The 22,878-nt window shown below is 41.7% G+C and overlaps 1 protein-coding gene across 2 annotated transcripts; it reads right to left on the bottom strand.

Annotated features, from left to right (window-relative positions):
• Positions 1 to 494: 494 nt before the first annotated feature.
• Positions 495 to 22,293, bottom strand: LOC128832231 (serpin B6-like). 2 transcript variants are annotated; one of them, XM_054019414.1, is made up of 7 exons: positions 22,096 to 22,293; positions 12,767 to 12,944; positions 9,969 to 10,106; positions 8,540 to 8,657; positions 7,827 to 7,969; positions 2,676 to 2,843; positions 495 to 1,809 (listed from the first exon to the last, which is right to left on the bottom strand). In XM_054019414.1, exons 2-7 carry the CDS (start codon positions 12,932 to 12,934, stop codon positions 1,405 to 1,407), a joined length of 1,140 nt encoding a protein of 379 aa, XP_053875389.1. In that variant the 5' UTR covers positions 12,935 to 12,944; positions 22,096 to 22,293; the 3' UTR covers positions 495 to 1,404. The 2 variants fall into 2 exon arrangements, with proteins under 2 accessions (XP_053875389.1, XP_053875390.1); XM_054019415.1 differs by lacking the exon at positions 22,096 to 22,293 and adding an exon at positions 21,834 to 22,007.
• Positions 22,294 to 22,878: the final 585 nt, after the last annotated feature.

Raw genomic sequence — 22,878 nt, 5'->3', positions numbered from 1 at the left:
AAGGGTCAGGATTTGTTTTTGGTGGAGGGAATGAAAACCTTGCATACAATCCAGGACTGGTATCTTATTGCAATTTATAATACAGTGAAAAGTTATTTTTAACAACGAGGTTTTCACTGAAACTAATTCCATCTATAGAAGAGAAAGCCATGCCCTTATCTACTCAGACTTCACTCTGCCAGGTTATGAGATGCCGTTAGCAAACCTAATTTGAGACTGAAACTGAGTTAGCTGCAACACTCAGAACAACACTAAATTCTATGTTCCAAGTTAACCACCCTATTGCCTCTATTTACATATGTTCTTGGCAGCCAAGTATTATAAAGGAGGCAATAAATACTGGACTTCATTGGAGGTGGGAGCCCTGCTAGTGCAGTCTTAGAATGGCAGAGCCTGTCCCTGCTAGTTATCGATGGCAAAATTCACACGTTTGTTTCAATCACACTCCAGCTGAAGAACTACACAATTAAAACCAAACAAAACCTGACCCCACAGCACTTCACATCAGTTCCTTTATTGTTGGTTCAAGGAGCAGAAACAGCAAGACCAAAATCACTGGATAAGACCACTATGGCTGTGCAGTTTAGCATTATCGGTCTAAGCAAATATCTGTCCTATTTCAAAGTATTAAAAATATTAGTGTAACCCAGGTTAACATATGAGACATATGCAGAGTGAAATTCTGACCCCACTGAAGTCAGTAAGAAGTTTTTCCATTAACTTCAGTGGAGTTGACTTCATTCCTTGTCTTGAATAAGTACTTGCTCAATTTCCCCCCCAAGAGTAACAGTTGTGTTAGCATCGTTCATAAAAATCTGTTAGATGGCTGCCAAGTGCTATTTGTTTGTTTTTTTTAAATGGGGACACAGCTAGACACAGAATGAACCAGTCTGGAAAATGAGACAGGGAGAAGGGAAATTTGCAAAAAGCATTTGGAGGTCAGTCAGAAGTCAGTCTTCTTTCGTTTTCCTCTCCCCACGAGATCTTACCACTTGCTGCTAAGCATCCCCAAATATGAGAACCAAATTTCTAGGGGAATATGTACAGAGATGGAGAGATGCATTAAACAAGGTGTTATGTCTAGAGATGGACTCAAGTTAAGGAACCCCGCATTTATTAAGGTATACAGGATACAAGGGGTGCTTTACAGTGAACTATGGAAAATGCCATTTGAAGTCTTATGACTTGGAATAAATATTAAATGATCCTGTTATTTAAAACTCTTGCTTAAATTTGAATAGAGGACTACAAAAAGCTGTTTCAGGCACAAGAGAGAAGGGTGTTTAGGGTTGCACCATGTAACGTACAGCATCTGTACAAAGCTTGTTGCGTAGAGTGCAAAAAAAATCCCAAGATAGTAAAATGGAAATAACTTTACTGTGTTAAGGGCTGCATTTTTTCTTTTTAGGGGGAACAAAATCTGCCATAGAACAGAATGTTGCCAGTTTTGTTGTGCCGGATAAAGAAGAGGAAAGGATGGTCAGCAGTGAACCGTGGTACAATCCGTGCACAAAGCATACGGAACACTAATGCAGTAGCAGCTGCTGCCTCCGTGCCTTCTTCGTTGACCTCCACAAAGGACTTGTGAACAACCTCCGACAGAACTAGCTCATTGCTGCCTGACATTCCAGATAAATCCACCTTGTCGCTGTCAAATGCATCAGCCATTCCCATGTTCTTCAGAACAGGCTTCAGATCATAAACTTGCTCCAACTTAAATCTGGGTAAACACACCTCCACTTCAGGATAGTCCATCATTTCTGGATTTATCCACTCTGTAAGTTTCTCATAGGTAAGTTCTCTTTCCAGCTACAAGAAGAAAAGGTCACAAAATTATAGAGGAAGAAAAGCCATGAATTTATACTAATGAAACAATGCCTACTGTGTGTGTTTACACAGTAGGGATTAGCATCCTCTCCTGGTATGGAATGAATGTTATTGCTATAGTCAGAAACCAAAAATAAATGACAGTCAGAAACATTCTTATTCTTTTTTCAATACAGTCAAAAGGCCCCCCAGTTAGGATCAGAGCTCCGCTGTGTTATATGCAGGTACCGTCCCAAGATCATCCTTCATGGTAACAAGTTAATGCAATTGCATGTTGTCACTAGTAATGACGTGTACTTGGCAGAGGTAGCTACTGTGGGAGAGGCATTACTATTTTGCTGTCCCTTGCCAGCCCAGTAACAGTATAGCACAGAAAGGAAATCAGTAGCTCTTGAATGGAGGAGCACTTGGGGACTCCCATATGAAGAAATGTTAGGTAGAGGGTCGGATACAGTGAGGGAGAGCCCAACCCACAACAGTTAGAAAGGAATATGGGGGGAGAAATCCATCAAACAGGAATTGATTTTTGTGACAGTGGAAGCTCTCCAGGATCTCCTTCAATCTGTCACTCACTACATTCTGACTTCATCCCAATGCCTAGTCAAGAAGTCTCTCTTTTCAGAACTTAACATTTCTCTGGACATCAGAGAGACCTGGGCTTACTTGACAGTGACACATGGTATTCCCATCTCTTGGGGGACAGATGTAACGCCTCCACAGCTCTCCCACCCTGTGCTAATACTGGTGAGTTCGGAGCTTGGGACGTGAATTCACAGATCTAAATGAGATTTTGTCAAATGCTCTTCTCTAGCAGGATTTGAGCTTTGTATTCAAAACAAGTGCCTTACCTGTTCCAGGCCAGTGGAATTATCTTGGATTTCATCAGGAAGCAGGATGATCATACTTGTCTCGTTATCAACATAAGGGAGGTCAAGGATTTGGGTCTGAAAATCTGCTACGTAGCTCATGTTAAATTTAGTTTCCTTGAACATCATCTGCACTGGTTTGCTCTCATTCTTTAAAAAAAAAAAAAAAAAGTATCAGTGTCAACAAGTACTACAGACCCAGCATGTTGGTACTAAACTAGAAGAACTGGGATTCAAATCACATGGGACATCTGCAATTAGGCTGGACAGAGCACTAGAAAATATTGTAGGGAAGGGTCCTACCATTGCCCTTTGGGGTGACAGGGAATGAACCAAAATTCTATCAGGCTTTTCCCATTTGTAATGCCCAGTCCCTTGAGATTTATTTTGAGGAAAACACTACAGGTATTTTAGTTGCTTACTGTGTAGCTTCCTATCAACAAAATTGTTAAAACGCTGGACCTCTGAGCCTAAATAGTTTCACACTAGTAGGCAGGAGATTTCAAACCTCTGAATGTTACATGGCAAATATGGCCACCGCTGCTATTGTCTGTTAATACAGAAAACGAGGGGTTGAGTGGACAGGGGCACAAAGCCAGATTTTCTTAAGGAACTTGCCAGGTCTTAGGAAAGGAGCAGGCAGCAAAAACAAACAGTGATCCTGTGAGTAGTTTAAAGAGAGTGGCTATTAGTAGAAAAAGAGAGTGGCTATTAGTATGCTGGCTTTTGGGAGTGTTCACGGTTGATATCAGAGAGGAGCCTAAAAGCCAGGTAGCATCTGGATTTCTGCATGCTTATCTGAACTCCATTTCTGACAGTTCTTTAGTTCACCAATGACTAGTCAGCGTAAGCAGGCTGGGGACAAAAGAGTGAGTTTTACGGTTTGTTCTGGAAGCGCTGAGATTTGTGATCATTCCTATGTTTTATAAAGTGAATTCCATAGTTGTGGGTCATCTGCCATCTTCCACTCAAGTTTTTGTGACTGACAGTTCTGTAGTTCGTAATGAATTCTTTTAAAAGCTTTATTCCCTGTCATGAAGAAAACACAGTCCTCGAGTAGCTCAGGCCAGTTTCATAGACAGCTTTGAAGATTAGGGTCAAAACCTTAATATGACCCTGTATTCAATGGGGAGTCAGCATAGTACTGATTCCCCCTCCCCTCCTCGAAGAAGAAAAGGGAGAACTAAGCAACTTCACAAGTTAGGGCTCTTTCTGGGAATGGCCTGGTATGAAAGATTGGCACCAACTCCCCAGTAGGTCTAAGGCAGAACAATAGCATTCTATCAAATGCTTCAGAGAGATCCAAGAGTGTGAATGTATGTATCTTTTCCATGGACAAGAGCAGGTCATCCATCAACACTACTTGTACTGTCTATTACCTATCAAAATCTGAAGACCAGATTTGGGGAGGTCCACTATACAGATGATAAGCGGGTGTATCCACTTGCATTTTCATTACATTATCCACAAATAGGAAGGAGGTTAGACCCCCAAGCAGTAATTAGTAAAGTCCGTGGTTTCCACTCATAGAATCATAGAACTGGAATGGGAAAACTGGGATGCTAGGAAAAGTTGAACAACTTCCTGTATGTGTAGAATCCTGGTTTTCTCACTCTTTGGCCTGCCCTCTGTCCATACTTCAAACAACCAGTTGTCCTCTGGTAGCAGATTTTATTCCATCTGCATCAGCATCTCTATTTTGGCTCAGATTTGCTAATGCGTTGTTAGATTTGAATATTTTGATTCAGGGCCAGTGTTTGCTTCTAATCAGAATATAAAGGTACCCCCAAAATGCTGTTTAGTTAAAATATTTTATGAAGTAGAAAAAGACTCACAGTACATTGAGGAATTTCAACATTATGGGCCTGATTTTAGAGTAACTGTTGAAATCAATTTAAATTACATTGGTGTAAAGCTTGTGTAAATAAGAACAGAATCAGGCCCATTGCTTTACTTAAGCATAAAATTTCCGTGGGTTTATTTCTGCCTATGTAGTTCTAAAATGCTTATCGTTAATATAATGTACTTTTTTGTAGTTTGCAGAATTTTTCACTCAGAATTTAACACAGCATCATTTTAAATATTGCACAGAATTGCACATAATGCAGAAGTACGTATATGCTTTGATTTTCTTTTCATGTAAATCGGATTAATTTTTAATGCTTGGGTGCCTAAATACCAATATTGGTTTCTATGAGTGGAAATGTATACTTGGTTCATAGGCTCATGCTGATGTCTACTCTCTATGTCAGTATTGGAATTAGCACCACTTGAGTAATTTTTAATGTTAACTAACAATGAAACATGATAATTCAAGATGTAAATTCAGAATATCTGGCAATAAAATAACAATGGTCCATGTTTGTTTGGAAAAAAAAATAACATGCTACCAAACTAAAACACTTCCCTTTAAATTTACAGCATCAGAGGAATATATGTCTACAATACATAGGAAGTATTTGAAAACTGGTTTATTTTCCTAAAACATATAGGTACTAGAATAAGTTTTTGTGAATTCTACTCATGATAGTGGAAGGGTTGGTATTTGTATTGTTCAGTAATCAGGTGGATTAATGTACAGTCCTTTTAAACTAATCTTCTGGTTAAGACCCTGATCCTGCAAACACTTACTCAAGGGTTTAGTTTTAAGCATGTGAGTAATCCCATTGAATTTACAGAGTTTATACCATACGATTGGTTCTAATGCCTATCTGTTTTCTTAAAACAAACCAGTTTTAAAAATACCTCCTCTGTATTGGGGATATGTATTTCTCTCACAGTGTAAATTTAAAAGGCTGTCTTTTATCTTGGTAGTGTCTGGATTTTTTCCAATCATAGAATCAAAGAACCTAGAAGGGATCTCGAGAGGTCACCCCTGCACTCGTGGCAGGACTAATTATCTAGACCATTCCTGACAGGTGTTTGTCTAACTTGCTCTTAAAAATCTCCAATGATGGAGATTCCACAATCTCCCTAGGCAATTTATCCCAGTGCTTAACCACCCTGAGAGTTAGGAATTTTTTCCTAATGACCAACCTAAACCTCCCTTGCTGCAATTTAAGCCCACTGCTTCTTGTCCTAGCCTCAGAGGTTAAGAAAAACAATTTTCTCCCTCCTCCTTGTAACAACCTTTTACATACTTGAAAACTGTTATCATGTCCCCTCTCAGTCTTCTCTTTTCCAGACTAAACAAACCCAATTTTTCAATCTTCCCTCATAGGTCCTGTTTTCTATACCTTTAATCATTTTTTGTTGCTCTTTACTGAACTCTCTACAAATTGTCCACATCCTTCCTGAAATGTGGTGCTCAGAACTGGACACAATACTCCAGTTGAGGCCTAATCAGAGCAGAGTAGAGTGGAAGAATTACTTCTCGTGTCTTGCTTACAACACTCCTGCTAATACATCCCAGAACTATGTTTGCTTTTTTTGCAACAGCATTACACTGTTGACTCATATTTAGCTTGTGGTCCACTATGATCCCCAGATCCCTTTCCACAGTACTCCTTCCTAGGCAGTCATTTTCCATTTAGTGTGCGTGCAACTGATTGCTCCTTTGTAAGTGGAGTATTTTGCATTTGTCCTTATTGAATTTCATCCTATTTACCTCAGACCATTTCTCCAGTTTGTCCAAATCATGGCTTCTGGGGTGCTGCCTGACTATAGCATGTGTTGGGCTGGGCAATAAAATTCTCTCTCTAAAAGATGGCATTGAGAGATAGTAGGACTTCCAGGCACTCCTGAATGACTTTCACCATCCAGGAAGGTATGAGTAAATATACAAGGTGGCTCACATTTCATTCAGTTTCTTGGTATGCTCTTCAGAGTCATGTCACCAGTCCCTGTTTGTGCTAAACCTCTACCCCGATATAACGCTGTCCTCGGGAGCCAAAAAATCTTATTGCGTTATAGGTGAAACTGCGTTATATTGAACTAGCTTTGATCCACTGGAGCACGCAGCCGCGCCCTCCCGGAGCACTGCTTTACCGCGTTATATCCGAATTTGTGTTATATCGGGTCGCGTTATATTGGGGTAGAGGTGTATGTGGAGACAGCCTCAAGAGGATGCATGAGCTTCCCCAAGAAGGAGGGCTGGCCTATCACCACATTGAGAATTACTTTATTATGCCTTGGGGTAGAGTGGATGCACTTTAAGATGAGGAGATTTGCACACTGTGATGTGAGTAGCTAAAAAAAAGAAACCTGATCTAATTTGTGTATCAGTTTAATGGTGGAATCCATTTTAAAGCAAAAGTGATCTTGTTTTGATCAAAGTTTGCTGTAAACAGAAGCGTTCCATGTGTAAAAACATCTGAACACATGCGTGTTCCCTTCTGTTTGTAGATAGTAAGGGCCCAATTCTTCTCACTTATTTTTTATACTATCATACCCCTTGGAGTCCCAGTCACGGACCAAGACCCCACTGTGCTAGAAAGAAGACCGACCCTGTCCCGAAGAGCTTATAGTCTAAGTATAGCTGTTTTAGCTCCACGGACTGCAGTAGATTTGCTCCTGATTTACAATGCTTTGAGGAGAATTAGCAATCACCACACATTTTACAAATCAAACCTTATAACACATGAAGTAGTTGAGCATTTTTCATGTTCTAATTTTATCATTGGGTAAAAACTGAAGCAAAGGGGACCAATTTCTGTAAGTAACCATAATTCTGTGGTAGTTGTGCACACAAAACAGCAACAGATTCGAGGACAGGGATGTTAAATGACTTACAGGTTCTCTAAACACTGAACAATGTATGGAATCCCAAACTGTCTGACACTCATTTATCCACGTTCTTCTCTTACATGTTAAAATTCTGACTATTGTAAGTTCTGTAATTATGTTCAAGGCTACTGTCCTCCACTGCTGAAAAGATACACAGAGAGGTATAGCAGAAAACAGAGAGAGAATGAAGGAAACAAGGGATACATCCAAGTTAATGCATTTATTTGAAAATGTAGTTTCAAAGATGTTTACAATAAACTAAACAAAGGGGTTGTGTTGAGGGGATGGGATGGGAAAGAATAGAGGGTTGTGGTAAAATGTACTTAGGGCAATCCTGATTAAAAGCATTTCTTGTTTTCTTTGGGTGAAAGTGTAGTGAAAAATGAGTGACATTTTCCTACTTCATACCTTGTTAATTTTAAATTGCCTTTCCACTGTGCAATCCTTGTTGAATTGGGTTGCCCAGTTGCCTTTGAAGTAGATGGCGTTCGCCAAGATTAGTCTGGTCATTGAATCAATAACACCCTGAGCCAACAGATTCTGGATTTTACCTTTAGGACACATTAAAGGAAGCATAGTTTTTAGCTGATATACACCTATCTACCTAGTTGTGTTATTAATTACAGCAGGGGTCCTCAATGCGGTGCCCAAAATTCTTGTATTGTGCAGAAGTTAGAGGCATCCAAGTGCACCCGCCTACTGGCCGCCAGACAAGCAGCCGCCGAAATGCCACCGAGAAGCGGCAACGTCAAGAAGCGCTGCCACCGAATTTTGGCGGCATTTCGGCAGTGACGCCTCTTGATGACGCTGCTTCACGGCGGCATTTCGGCGGCAATACCTCTTGATGTTGCTGCTTCTCGGCGGCATTTAGGCAGCTGCTTGTCTGGCAGCCATGATCCTCAGCGGCTAGTCGTCCGGCACCCGCCCCACAGAAAAGGTTGGGGACCAGTGAACTACAGTATCCTCTAACATCTGCACAGTACAAGAACTACATCTTAATCTGAAGGATTCAGTTCTGTTTTTCTTCTCCTTCTCTTATTGTATCTCTCCTATGGCCATATGCTTTTTAAACAGGCTTTAGCTGTTTAGCGAGACACTGTGGAACTCTGCAAGCTACTCACCTTCAGTTTTTTCTTCTACCCAGGAATTTATGTGTTTTCTGGAATCTTCTGCAGCTCTAGAGAAGTCAAGTTGTTTTAGCTCTGCATGATAGAATTTCTGGCAGGAGTCTATAAATGTCTAGGACAAACAAAAGGAGGATGTCTTAACAATATATTTTTCTGGCGTGCAGTTGTAGAAGACTCAAACATAGAATCTACCTTTTCTTCCTCCATCCCTTCAGAAAGAGTCAGTCTTAACACCAACTTGTCACTTCTTTTCAAACTGAACATTTTATTTTCTATTATTACATTCTTAGTCCGAGCAGCCAGCTTACTGACAGATCAACAACAAGACTGCATGATGAGAGTGATGCAATCAATTTGCTTCAGTTTGAGAGTAAATCGGTCTCTAGATAATGTTTTTTATAACCCTCCCAGAGTAACCCGAAACTGATCTAGTTTAGAACTGAAATCTCAGGGGGTTATTTCTATATCTTTTTTGTATAGTATGTGTGGATCATAATAACCTGCTCTTCAGCCTTATGAAAGGTCTACTGTGCAAATGTCAATGGGTCAGTAATTATGTGGCTAGTCAAAATCATGCTCTCTCTCTTTCCAATTTGTATTTTGAAGTCTTCTATTTTATGGACTAAATGCCAAAGATTCCAAGTTTAAATATTTAATTATAGTGGTTTTAACTTTAATTGAGAAGAGGATCTCTGGATCTGAGCCAATTTATACTGGCAATCCCTTTTAGTAATAAAATAACTGTAGATTGGGGAGGGTAAGGTTGATTGCCATACTGAAAATGTAAGTTTGTTTTTTTGAGTCTAGAACTCAAGTGAGACTTTCAGTTACCTCTTAATTTTCTGAGATGAAAGAAGGGGGTCTGAAAGAGTAAGGTTAAAATCAGGGGTACACTTTTTGGATGCATTTTAAACGGGAAATATATACCCCAGTACCCGTTACTCTCAGCTAAGTCTTTGGAGAATTTCTAATCGCTCTTCTGTCTGATTTTTAAAAAAAATGATGTGCCCCTTGCTGTGTCCTTTGAATGCATTGTCCAATTTAAGGGGAGGGAAGACCCCCCCCCCAAAAGTCACACAATAATGCCTATTCCCCTCCCTGCCCACCATTTGAAGGAAATTCTTAAAATCTTAGCTCCTGGCCAAAAATGCCTGAGTGATTAATGGAATGCTGAAGAGTTGGGGTTTGTTGGATCTTCCATTGACAGCACTCCGCTCCAGTTCTCTAGCGTTCAGAGCTAGCGACTGTCAAACAATCAGCTGAGCACACAAATGTTTGGATTTTACAAGGAGACTTGCTTTGGTTAGTCAGGTCCTGAACTACATAGTGCCTGTAGATTAAAGCCAATCCCTTGATTTTCACTCAAAAGTGGAAACGTAGCAAATGTGTTATAACACAAGAACAAACTGAACGTTTGACTTACTGCAAGAAATTTAAACGTCTTTTCCCCATAGAGCCGGTTGGCAATCCTAAGCACATAATTAGTGCCTGGTTTGTTAATTTCAGAAATAAGTGACTGGTATCCATCATGAATCTCTTCAGCTTCGTCCAGAGAAAGCACCTATAGAAAGAGAAAGGAATACACTCAGCATGACCCACATGTGCTGAAACATGTGCTTTCGGACAGGTTAGTACAATGCCTTTCAGCAGCTTAGAGATGAAAGCTGCAGCCTGAACACCCAAGGCAGCCCTAAAAGGGAAAGGATTTCCCATTACACAACACATTTGGAGCTCATTATATTAGAAGAGAGACACTGCTGAAAAAACATTTTACCATGGAAATAAACATAGCTGGTTTGAAAAGACCCCTCACTCAGTCCTAGCTTTAGGGCACATAAAATGGACTGTTCTGGAGAGTTTAAAGAAAAACCATCAACTTGAAATCTACTCAGTTTCAAAACATGAATTTAAAGTAGCTTCAGGTCTCAGACTCATCTCTAGAGCCCCAATAGCGATTTTTGTAGCTTTATAGTTACATTTTTTTAATTTGTTTCATTGTACGGAAGAGCATGACAAACAGGGAAAGTGTCTCTATTATGGAACAAAGAGTGAAACACAAAGTGCTGTCAAATGCACAAGTATACAAACTGGGGGGAAATGTCCCTTATTTTTCCCTCATCTTAACTGTTACTTGCAACACTAAGAGGTTAAAAAAAAATTTCAGACAAGGTATGATTTATGTTGACGGTATCCCTTTCAACTGTCCTTTCCCCAAAGCTTCCAGCAATGTTTTGGAACTATGCTTTCAATTCAAGCACACCCATAGTATGCTGCTGCCTTTGTCCCTTTGTAACAGTGCCTCCATTTTGCCTTCCATAATGAATTATTTGTTGCATCATTTCATATTTGCATTGTTCCATTCCCCATTCTTTTCCTTCTTCTACTTTACTAAAATGAAGCACCTGATAGTACAATAGTTAGCATTCTATTGTACTAGAAGGTTCTTTTGGGAGTACATTCAAGAACACATCTGGTTCTTTTTTCAGCTAAATGTTAGTGAAATGAAGAAATGTTATGGAATGACCTAGTGCTCCAATACATTAGTCATTGCTTTAATATGAGCAAGATTTATTTAATAGAGTTCAAGAATGGCTCTTCTAGTATGAAACACTGTAGTGAAGTAAGACACCCTGAAAAGCCCTTTATAAGGGAAAACTTTAGCTCTACAGTGCTTTACTGCATGTGGGCAGGCAAATGATCAAATCAACAAAATAGCCCAAGACCTCAGAGGCTTCCCAAACCAACAGGGGAGATGGGCAGCTCATCGAAGGAAGTGTCCCCATAGGACACAAATGGGCCCAATTCAACCAAATGCAGTCTGGGATAACTCTTTGGGACATCCATGGTAAGTCTCCGGGCTAAATTCACTGATATCAGGTCTCGTAGGTCAATGGTTTTAAAATCAAGATCAGGCCATATTCTGCTTTCATTTACCTAGATGTAAATCTGACACAGTTTCATTGAAGTCTAATAGTTACTCCAGTTTTATACCAATGTAACAGCAGAATTTGTCTCAATGTTTAAATAAACATAACTAGTACTAAAGTTTAAACTTCATCCTCAGTTTGAGTTCAGGTGACACATTGATTAAGATAGTATTTCAAAAAAAAAATCAACCTCCCAAATGTTGGATTTGCTTAAGAGTAATAACTGCTATAAAATGCCATGCTATGAATTCCATAACAACTGCAGAGCTGTTGTACTGGTTGATATTTTGACCAAGAGATTTTACTGACACACAACAAGAGAATGTTCACACCCACTAGTACATGTAATTTTTAGCTACGTCTGCTCGTATGGTAGTTAATCATTCTAAACAAAAGACATATACATCCCAATTCTAAAAGTCCTTACAAATTATAAGGAATCGGTTTCAACTCCACCCTATTTTATTGTTGAAGCTGCAAGTTTAGACAACTCTTCACCTCCCCTAAGCCAAATATTGTACAAGGCTCTAAGTGGACAGCTATAAATCTAGTTTTGAAATTTGTAATTCTCACCCCAGGAAACCAAGCAGACTACACTAAAAACCCACAAGCTAAGAGAACCTAAACGGGTATGTAACTGCAACACAGAAGTCCTTCTTTGCAGACAGATCTCAGGGCCTCAACTCCACCCTCATTTTCCCTGACTCCTGCCAATTTTGCCACTTTTGATCACTCTCCTTTTGTAAATGTTGTTCTCCCTTCACATTTGTGACTCTGTCTCATGGGTCTCCTCTTAGGTCTTTGCTTGACCTTTCAGTGGGACCTCAGGGCTCCATACTTGTCACCCAACTCTTCTTTCCTAGGCCCTCTTTCTCTCTAGAGGTTCTGAGTGCTCATTGGAACAGGATTTGGCATTAAGAGTTTAATGAACTAGGCCTACATTTTCAAAAGCGACTAGTGATTTTTTTGGTTGCCCAACTTGACATCTTAAAGGGGGCCTGATTTTAAGAAAATGCTCCTGGCTATGTTTTAAAGTCATATTTAGGTGATTAGTATAATCTGATATTAATCCCAGAGAATGTAATTGAAGAAATTCTTTTCTAACCCTTGAGGCAGCTAGACAGCTCTCTCTTTTTCAAGGCACCTCAGCTGTATGGTGCCACCAAAATTCTACTCTCAGGCACACAAGGATGATAATGGGAGTTTTCCATAGGTACAGAACATACATTAGAGATCTGTGGTTCAGCTTCTAGACCAAAGTTGTCTTAAGTGGTTCAAGTTTATCCAGACATACCTTTGCCATCTGTGCTGCAGTGTTACCTTTTGCACCCAAAAAAACCATGGACAAAGCAGAGGAGATACTCAAAGGAGAAAAGAATAAGTTCTGCGTATTGGCATTTTCACTCAGCTTTTTGAATAGGTTGAGTGCAAAGGTGGTGTTTGCTTTACTGAGGTTACCCATGGTTGAGAACCTATAAGACAAAACACAAAGGAAAGATCATATAAGATACAGATTTAAAATGTAATGAGTATTTAATGTGCCAGATTCTCAGCTGGTATAAAGCACCATAACTCCACTGAAGTCAGTGGAACTACTGGTTTTACACCACCTCAGGATATAGCAAAGCATCAAATAAGTTTAAGGATCATGTGTTCTCTCTCTCTCTCTCTCTCTCAAAATCCGAGTTTATATAAGACCTTCAGATAACAAGCGGGACAAACTCACACAAATTGCAAAGTTTTCCAATTCCTTAAGATTCATGTTGAGTTTCAATAGCATTACAGTGTTTTTCAGAAATTCAGTACCTATCTACCAACAAATATAAATTGTATTCATGAGACTAGACAGTCTAGTCTAGTCACATGAATACAATTTATATTTCATATAATATGTTTTATATTTAATGGTCATTATTGGAGACATGTTGTTTAAGTCACAGCTGTGCAATACTTAATGCCTCAAATTTACTTTAATCCAATCTGTAGTACATAATTACTGTATTTGAATTTATATTAGATTCTCTGGTGTAAAATAGTCACTGCATGTACTTTATGATCTGGGTTGTTAACTTTCTTTGTCAACCAAACTGATTTTGGGTGTAAAGTTCTATAAACACCTGCCTTATTCACTCATTTGCAGTAAATCCACATATTACTTCCTGCTGCTTTCTAGGATAGTGCTTATCTTCTATTTCAAAGAAGAGTTATGGAGAGCGGATCCTGTGACTATATGTTCTAGAGGGGTGGAGTGCCACTTCTGCAGAGATAGGGAGATTGAAGCAAAATGGGAAGAGATATAGGAAAATATAAAGAGAGGGTGAGCAAAACACAAGTAAGACGAGAGCTCTTTATTGCAGTCTTCTCTCTTTAATGTTTCATCCCTTTCTTTTGTTTCAGTATTTTTAAACTTCCTTTGCTCTTCCCTTCCTGACACCTCAATTAGAGGGCAATTGTTCAGCACTGGTTTTGTTTTATACTCTCAGCCCATCTATTCCTATCTGCTAGGGACCAACAGGAGATTCTGCTTCCAGCGTTTCTCATTCAAGCAATTGGGAGACTGACAGCAATCATGACAAGAGAGTATTATCCTTAATTCACATTGTAGTATGACAGAACCTTTGGGATTAAAGGAAGTCTAATGAAGATGAATAGTAGACATATGTGCCCATCCAAGAACACATATTAATAATAAAACGAACCAGCGTTGCCATCTAATGACTGTTCTGTAGCTTATACGAAGCAAATTTGGTTGTCTTCGTCCAATACCCCATGAAAAAGAGTCCGCATTGCAGTCTCTTTATTAATCTCCGTAACAAAATGACTGCCGCCCGGTAGTCGCTCATTGTAAATACACTTGTGCATAAAGAAATTACTGGAAAGCTCCCAATTAGAGCTGACTGATATCTTTTGTATTTTTAGAACCTATGACCAGCAGGCAATACTAATTGAAATTAATAGTGTGGGGGATTGATTTGATTATTGATATGGCAATAAAAAGCTAGAACAAAACTGCAGAGTCTCTACAAAACTGTCAAGGCAACTTTCTAATAACAGTATTCTAAAAGAATATTCAGCTATTTAGGGTATTTCGCAAGTGCACAATTTCAGCGCAGTAGCAAAGAAATCATTATTGTAGAAGGATGGACTGTTTATTACAGAGCTATTTTGGAATGCGGGACACCCAGTATCAACTCCCTGCTCTACTACAGACTTCCTGTTTGGCCTTGGGCAAGACACATAGGCTATGTCTACACTGCAATGAAAGACCTGAGGCACAGATATGGCTAGTTTGGGTCAGCTGGGCTATAAAACTGCAGTGTAAAATTCAGGCTCAAGTTGGAGCCGAGGCACTGAGACCCCATGAGAAGGGAAGGTCACAGTGCCCAGACTCCATCCCATTGTGCCATTGAATCTAAAAAAAGAAAGAGAGGAGAGGAATTACTGTTGGTCCTCATGACATCCAGAGATTACAAATTGGTTCCTGTTGCAGTGTTACCAGAAACTCAAATCAGATCAAAGTCTGATTCAGTCCATGTTTGGTTACCCTAAGTACCACTGCGATATGAGACACTTGTGCACTGTAAAGCTTAGACTGAATTTAAAAAAGAATCCACAGGGAATTTTACACCACATACACAGGTAAACACTTGCACTTCTCTTGTGTAGATGTCATACATGTTTTAGAGTTTTAATTCCTGCAGAGTTTTTTGTTTGTTTTTTGCATTTTGTACTTTTTTGGCTCAATTAAAACACCTTGAAATTAAATTGCAAGCTGATTTAAATTAAATGTATTATATTACAGAAAAAAGCACAGACTCAGTACTGTCATTTGTTCTTTGTCCTCCTTGACCCCAAATCTAGGAGACACAGGACAGCAAAATATAAATCTGGTAGCTTCTAAATACTTCTGCAAGACTGATCTGTCTTGATCATGCGGTCTTATTATCGAAGACAGAAGTTTATCAAAACCCTAAAACAGATAATCGATGTACCAAGGATCAAAGGGGTAGCCGTGTTAGTCTGGATCTGTAAAAGCAGCAAGGAGTCCTGTGGCACCTTATAGACTAACAGACGTATTGGAGCATGAGCTTTCGTGGGTGAATACCCACTTCTTCGGATGCACTCACTCTGGTTCCAACGTAGTGCTACTACCTTGGAAATAGCAGGAATACATTTTGACTCTGTTTGACTTAGAATATTAATTGACCATCTGGAATAAAGCTCTTTAACGCAGTTTGAGGGCAATGTTACCAAGTAAATGAATCATCTACCCTTTTCCATTTTACAATCCTATTAGGAAAACAAACACTCTTCTCTCTCTCTCTCTCTCCCTTAAAGGAATGCATTTCTGTGCGGTATACAGGTCTAGGTATACCACAGTCCATACTATTAGGCCTAGCCAACCAGATTCCTTTCATGACCATGATACTGGAGCTGCTTTTTTAGTTTCCCTAACACAGTGGAGTCTGTATGTGTGCTGGTATAAATTGCTACATGTCAGAGGGAATAAAACTTCTGCGATCTTATAAAACAGCATTGCTTGTATTTCCCCTTTGCTCTGTGCTGTGTAGGGTAACTCCCTGCACTACAATGCGAGTTTCCATGCCAAAACAGACAATTCTTTTGGAATTTAGAAAAATTTCTAGATCTATGGGCAACACAGTCCAAGTAAGAAACAATCCTGCAATCCTGACAGCTGCCACAAGCTTTATAGTCTTACAAATCTGCAGTGTATTTTTCCTCTAGTTACTAAAGCCGAAATAGGGAAGAGTGTCAAAATTAGGGGGAAAAAAATCAATTTGATAACTGCTAATCTATACATGAGAATAAGAGCTACCTTTTCTAGAATTGATATTACATTTAAAAACTATCACAGAGATATTAAGAGGCTATAATGCTAAAAGAGCACTTCATTTCATATTGTTCATTCGTACTCCATAACTTTCTGCTTGATTCAACTGTTAAATACAGTATTTAAACAGAGATGGACAACATGATACACAAGTGTCAGGTAGTGGTGTGTATCATGTTGTCCATCTCTGTTTAAATACTGTATTTAACATATACCTAGTCAAGAAATCCAGTTGAATCACGCAAAAAGTTATGGAGTAGGAATGGGAAACTAGGAGATGTGAGGGATTTGTTTATCAAAGGGCTTGCTCCCCTTCCAAACTGCATTATGTTCAAACTTCTTGTTCTTGACTTCAAGGTCCTGCATAACTGGTCTACCTTCTTTGGCTGTCCATGCCTCATTTTGCATTCCAATGTTCAACCCCATGTTCAAACTACCCCGTTCCCTCCACTCTACCACTGCTAGCAAACATCAAGTTGGTATAGGACTCAGATTTTAAGAATCACAGTGGTCTCTCATGACCATCTGCATAACCCTAAGAGCTTCACTCTCCTTATGAGTATGTGAAGATACTTCACACATGCTCATTAAGGCAACATCAACCCCCTAACTTGTGGGGGAACTACAGCATATCTTTTGGAAATACAGCCAATCTTAATTTAAAAGTGTGAAGTGATTGAGAAGCCATCAAGTCTTTTGGTAGATTATTCCAATGATTAATTATCCTGCCTGTTCAAAATTTGCACTTTACTTTCCATTTGATTTTGTCAAGCTTCAACTTCCAGCTATAGGATCTCGTCATGTTTCTGTCTGCTAGATTAAAGAACCTCTTCTACCAAATATCTTCTTTCCATGTTGGCACTTCTCCCATGCATGAAACACTCTTCCTGAACTAGTCTGCAAAGCAACTTCAGTCCCCCTATTTAAATCTTTCCTGAGGGCCTACTTCATATGTGACACCTACAAGACAGCTAATTGATTACTTATTTGTTTTAAGGTTTGGCACAGGACCCATAACTTCACTATGTAAGGGTTAACGGTAGCTGGAAATCATCTATTTCTCACACAAAAAAGAGCAAGGGAACAAAATGACATTGTATTATTAAAACCTTTTGTTAACAAGACACAAACAATTGCAACTTTTTTATTTTGTTATAACCTTCACAGAGTAGGGATCACCCCTTTTTAATGACCGGAAATTGCCGAGGATATTTGCTGGATATAACAATGTTGCTGGAAACAAATAATAAACACTTTAAATCTTTTTTTTTTGAATGAATGAATGTCAAAAAACTATTCTGCACTCTCTGAATACTGTGAATAGTTTGAGTTTTTAAAATTCATCTCTCAAGTTTAAAAAATTGTGTATGCATATCTCTCTCCCCTTGTGTGGGAGCATAATGGGAGCAAAGGCAAAAGCAGTATTTAACAAGCTGTAATGTTTTTGTAGATACAGGCAATCCTAGGACCTGTGACACAATTGGTTCCTTACAATTGCATCATACATTGTAACATCGTAACTCGTAACTGCAATCTACTCCACTGCGGGACTGAGCGGCGTAAACTCAAAACCTATAATCGTAAGTCGAATCAGGGCGTCAATGTAGAACTGTCATAGGTGCTGTTCGTCGTAACTCGAACGTTGTAAAGTCGAGGACTGCTGGTATATTGTTATCTTAAAAACTAAGACTCCAATCCTGCAATAAGTCTGCATGTGTGGACTTCTGTAGTCTCATAGAGCTCCATAAGGCGGTTAGTGGGGCTTTATGCGGGGCTCGTTGCAGGATTAGGGCCTAAAGTGTATATATCCATAAGTGGCTCCCTTCCCCCCACATACAGACACCTCAAAAATAAAAAAGCTTGTTTTACATTGAAATAATACATAAGACTATCTGGTGATCACAATGTCACATATCTTTAGATATACAGTTAGCTCTATTTGTAAAAGGGGGGGGGGGAGTGAGGGGCCCAGAATGTGCATAAAACAAGCAATGAGTCAGAAAAAACTAATCTGGCACAGTCAGGGAACTATGATGTGATTGGAATAACAGAGATTTGGTGGGATAACTCACATGACTGGAGTACTGTCATGGATGGATATAAACTGTTCAGGAAGGACAGGCAGGGCAGAAAAGGTGGGGGAGTTGCGTTGTATGTAAGAGAGCAGTATGATTGCTCAGAGCTCCGGTATGAAACTGCAGAAAAACCTGAGAGTCTCTGGATAAAGTTGAGAAGTGTGAGCAACAAGGGTGATGTCGTGGTTGGAGTATGCTATAGACCACCAGACCAGGGGGATGAGGTGGACAAGGCTTTCTTCTGGCAACTGGCAGAAGTTGCTAGATCGCAGGCCCTGGTTCTCATGGGAGACTTTAATCACCCTGATATCTGCTGGGAGAGCAATACAGCGGTGCACAGACAATCCAGGAAGTTTTTGGAAAGTGTAGGGGACAATTTCCTGGTGCAAGTGCTGGAGGAACCAACTAGGGGCAGAGCCTTTCTTGACCTGCTGCTCACAAACAGGGAAGAATTAGTAGGGGAAGCAAAAGTGGATGGGAACCTGGGAGGCAGTGACCATGAGATGGTCGAGTTCAGGATCCTTACACAAGGAAGAAAGGAGAGCAGCAGAATACGGACCCTGGACTTCAGAAAAGCAGACTTTGACTCCCTCAGGGAACAGATGGGCAGGATCCCCTGGGAGAATAACACGAAGGGCAAAGGGGTCCAGGAGAGCTGGCTGTATTTTAAAGAATCCTTATTGCGGTTGCAGGAACAAACCATCCCGATGTGTAGAAAGAATAGTAAATATGGCAGGCGACCAGCTTGGCTAAACAGTGAAATCCTTGCTGATCTTAAACGCAAAAAAGAAGCTTACAAGAAGTGGAAGATTAGACAAATGACCAGGGAGGAGTATAAAAATATTGCTCAGGCATGCAGGAGTGAAATCAGGAAGGCCAAATCACACTTGGAGTTGCAGTTATCAAGAGATGTTAAGAGTAACAAGAAGGGTTTCTTCAGGTATGTTAGCAACAAGAAAATCAAGGAAAGTGTGGGCCCCTTACTGAATGAGGGAGGCAACCTAGTGACCGAGAATGTGGAAAAAGCTAATGTTGTCAATGATTTTTTTGCCTCTGTCTTCACGAACAAGGTCAGCTCCCAGATTGCTGCACTGGGCAGTACAGTATGGGGAGAAGGTGACCAGCCCTCTGTGGAGAAAGAAGTGGTTCGGGACTATTTAGAAAAACTGGGTTTGCACAAGTCCATGGGGCCAGATGCGCTGCATCCGAGGGTGCTAAAGGAGTTGGTGGGTGAGATTGCAGAGCCATTAGCCATTATTTTTGAAAACTCATGGCGATCGGGGGAGGTCCCAGATGACTGGAAAAAGGCTAATGTAGTGCCCATCTTTAAAAAAGGGAAGGAGGAGGATCCAGGGAACTACAGGCCAGTCAGCCTCACCTCAGTCCCTGGAAAAATCATGGAGCAGGTCCTCAAGGAATCAATTATGAAACATTTAGAGGAGAGGAAAGTGATCAGGAACAGTCAGCATGGATTCACAAAGGGGAAGTCGTGCCTGACTAACCTAATTGCCTTCTATGATGAGATAACTGGCTATGTGGATGAAGGGAAAGCAGTGGATGTGTTATTCCTTGACTTTAGCAAAGCTTTTGATACGGTCTCCCACAGTATTCTTGCCGCCAAGTTAAAGAAGTGTGGGCTGGATGAATGGACTGTAAGGCGGATAGAAAGCGGGCTCAACGGGTAGTAATCAATGGCTCCATGTCTAGTTGGCAGCCGGTTTCAAGCAGAGTGCCCCAAGGTCGGTCCTGGGGCCGGTTTTGTTTAATATCTTTATTAATGATCTGGAGGATGGTGTGGACTGCACTCTCAGCAAGTTTGCAGATGACACTAAACTAGGAGGTGTGGTAGCTACACTAGAGGGTAGGGATCGGGACAGAGGGACCTAGACAAATTAGAGGATTGGGCCAAAAAAAACCTGATGAGGTTCAACAAGGACAAGTGCAGAGTCCTGCACTTAGGACGGAAGAATCCCATGCACTGCTACAGACTAGGGACCGAACGGCTAGGTAGCAGTTCTGCAGAAAAGGATCGTGATTGTTCCCCTTTATTCGACATTGGTGAGGCCTCATCTGGAATACTGTGTCCAGTTTTGGGCCCCACACTACAAGAAGGATGTGGAAAAATTGGAAAGAGTCCAACGGAGGGCAACAAAAATGATTAGGGGTCTGGAGCACATGACTTACGAGGAGAGGCTGAGGGAACTGGGATTGTTTAGTCTCCAAAAGAGAAGAATGAGGGGGGATTTGATAGCAGCCTTCAACTACCTGAAGGGGGGTTCCATAGAAGATGGAGCTCGGCTGTTCTCAGTGGTGGCAGATGACAGAACAAGGAGGAATGGTCTCAAGTTGCAGTGGGGGAGGTCCAGGTTGGATATTAGGAAAAACTATTTCACTAGGAGGGTGGTGAAACACTGGAATGCGTTACCTAGGGAGGTGGTGGAGTCTCCTTCCTTGGAGGTTTTTAAGGGCCGGCTTGACAAAGCCCTGGCTGGGATGATTTAGTTGGGAATTGGTCCTGCTTTGAGCAGAGGGTTGGACTAGATGACTTCTTGAGGTCCCTTCCAACCCTGATATTCTATGATTCTAATCCCAACATTTCAATTAAAATGTAATTCAGGCCCATGGTCTAATCTTCCAATGAGTTTGTACTGTCTGTTTTATAGACTTATTAGAGACACAAGATGGAGGAGGTAATAGCTTTTGTTGGACCAAGACATTGCCTTAGGCGCAGTCTAGAATAGCATAGTTTATGCTACTATACAGAGTTTATTAAGATAATCGTGGTATGTACACTGCAAGCGTTATTGTCTCCTTCACTCCATGGCTGCAGGGATTCATTTAGAGACAAGTGCGCTGTTTTAGTGGCTCAGTAAATGGCAGTGCCAGGCACCTCCCCTCGCCAGAGCCTCTCCCACAAGAGTCAGCAGCCAAGGCGGGGCCCCTGTATATGCAACGGATTTAATAAATCCCAAGTACCAGCATCCTGTGCTACATGTACCACACCCACCAGCTCGGTCCTACCCCTCCGGCAAGGGAACCAGGGGAGGGTCCTTGGCGGACACTGCAAAACCCAGGGCAAGATGCACAGAATCACAGGGTTCCTTCTCCACCTGGTCTTACTGGGAGGAGGAAACCACAGGCTGAGCCACCTTCTCCAGGCAGGGAAAGGACCTGAGACACCTATTGTGACTTGTGGATTCAAGGTTCAGGTGTCTGGTCTCTTAGGAGCCTGACTCCTCCCCTCTCCCCCCCAGGCAGACCTGCCCCCCACTCCCGCCCATCCCAGCAGGAGCACAGGGTGCCGCACCCCAGGGCTTGCGGTGTTTCCATCACACTCCGGGTTTACAGTTCGGTTCCTGGCTCTCAGCCCCCCACTGCACAAACTGTCCCAGCGCCCGGAGCAGGAGCGGTCACTGCAAGAGACACAAACTCACCGGACACCAGCGAGACCCCCCCGCCCTCGGCTGCTTGAACCAACCGTGCGGCCGATGCCCGGGGCGGACTCCGGCTCCCAGCGTCTCCTCCCGCCCGCCAGAACCGAGCGGCCCTGAGCCCCGGGCTGGAAACTAAACCCAAGTCGCAGCCCCGCTCCCCGCCCCCGGCTCGGGGTTTCTACCACGCCCGAGGCAGCGAGCGCGGCAGGACCCGCCCCACACGCAGGCGGCCCCGGACAGACGGCGCCAGGCCGGGACTGACCCAGGGGCGGTGCTGCGGGACCGGTGCGGAATCGGGCGGCGGCTGCTGCGGGGAGCCGGGCGCGCAGGTCGCTGAAGCGGCTCCGGTGGCGCTGGGCAAAGGGGAGGCGGCCTCGGGCTTGTGTTAGCGCCGCTGAGCCCCGGGATCCCGCCCCCCTAGAGCCCGGAAGCGCCGGGAGCCACCACGGGGCGTTTCATCCCTCAGCCCCCGCTCGTCCCTCATTTCCTGCACCAGCGGGTTTGAGTTGCCCTGTTAGGGTTACATTTCATACATGCTGCTCCCGGCAGGTCATAGAAGCAAGTCGCTAAGGCCCTGTCTAGACTAGGAAAGAAGATTATGTTTGCCAAGTGTTAGCGAACATTTCAGATAGCATGATTTTAAACACCACTGTGCAACCTGATGCAGACAAAACAACGGTCTTTTTAAAAGTCTCAGCTGGGCATAACCAGTGCTTAATTTGTGCCAGTCCCGGCACCTCTAGGCTTAGCAGTTCATAAACCTGGTACCTCTAGGCTTGGCAGTTCACAGCTCAGGCACCTCTAGGCTTGCTGCATCCATTATGTATATAAAAAAATTGCTTCTCCCTGGCACCTCTTTCATTACAAATTAAGTACTGGGTATAATCAACCCTAGTTAAGTGACTATCATTTTGGAATGGTAACAAGGAAACTATTAAAAGTGCTTGGAATATCATATCAGAACACAAGTGACAACCCCCTCCCCCCCAAAAAACCCTATAATCAGCTAAATCACCCATTTCGATAGTAGAAACATAATCTCAGC

Source organism: Malaclemys terrapin, chromosome 2, assembly GCF_027887155.1.
Source record: "Malaclemys terrapin pileata isolate rMalTer1 chromosome 2, rMalTer1.hap1, whole genome shotgun sequence".
NCBI classification, from domain to species: domain Eukaryota; kingdom Metazoa; phylum Chordata; order Testudines; family Emydidae; genus Malaclemys; species Malaclemys terrapin.
Note: the sequence above shows the minus strand (reverse complement) of the source record. Positions and strands in the feature narration are given on the sequence as shown.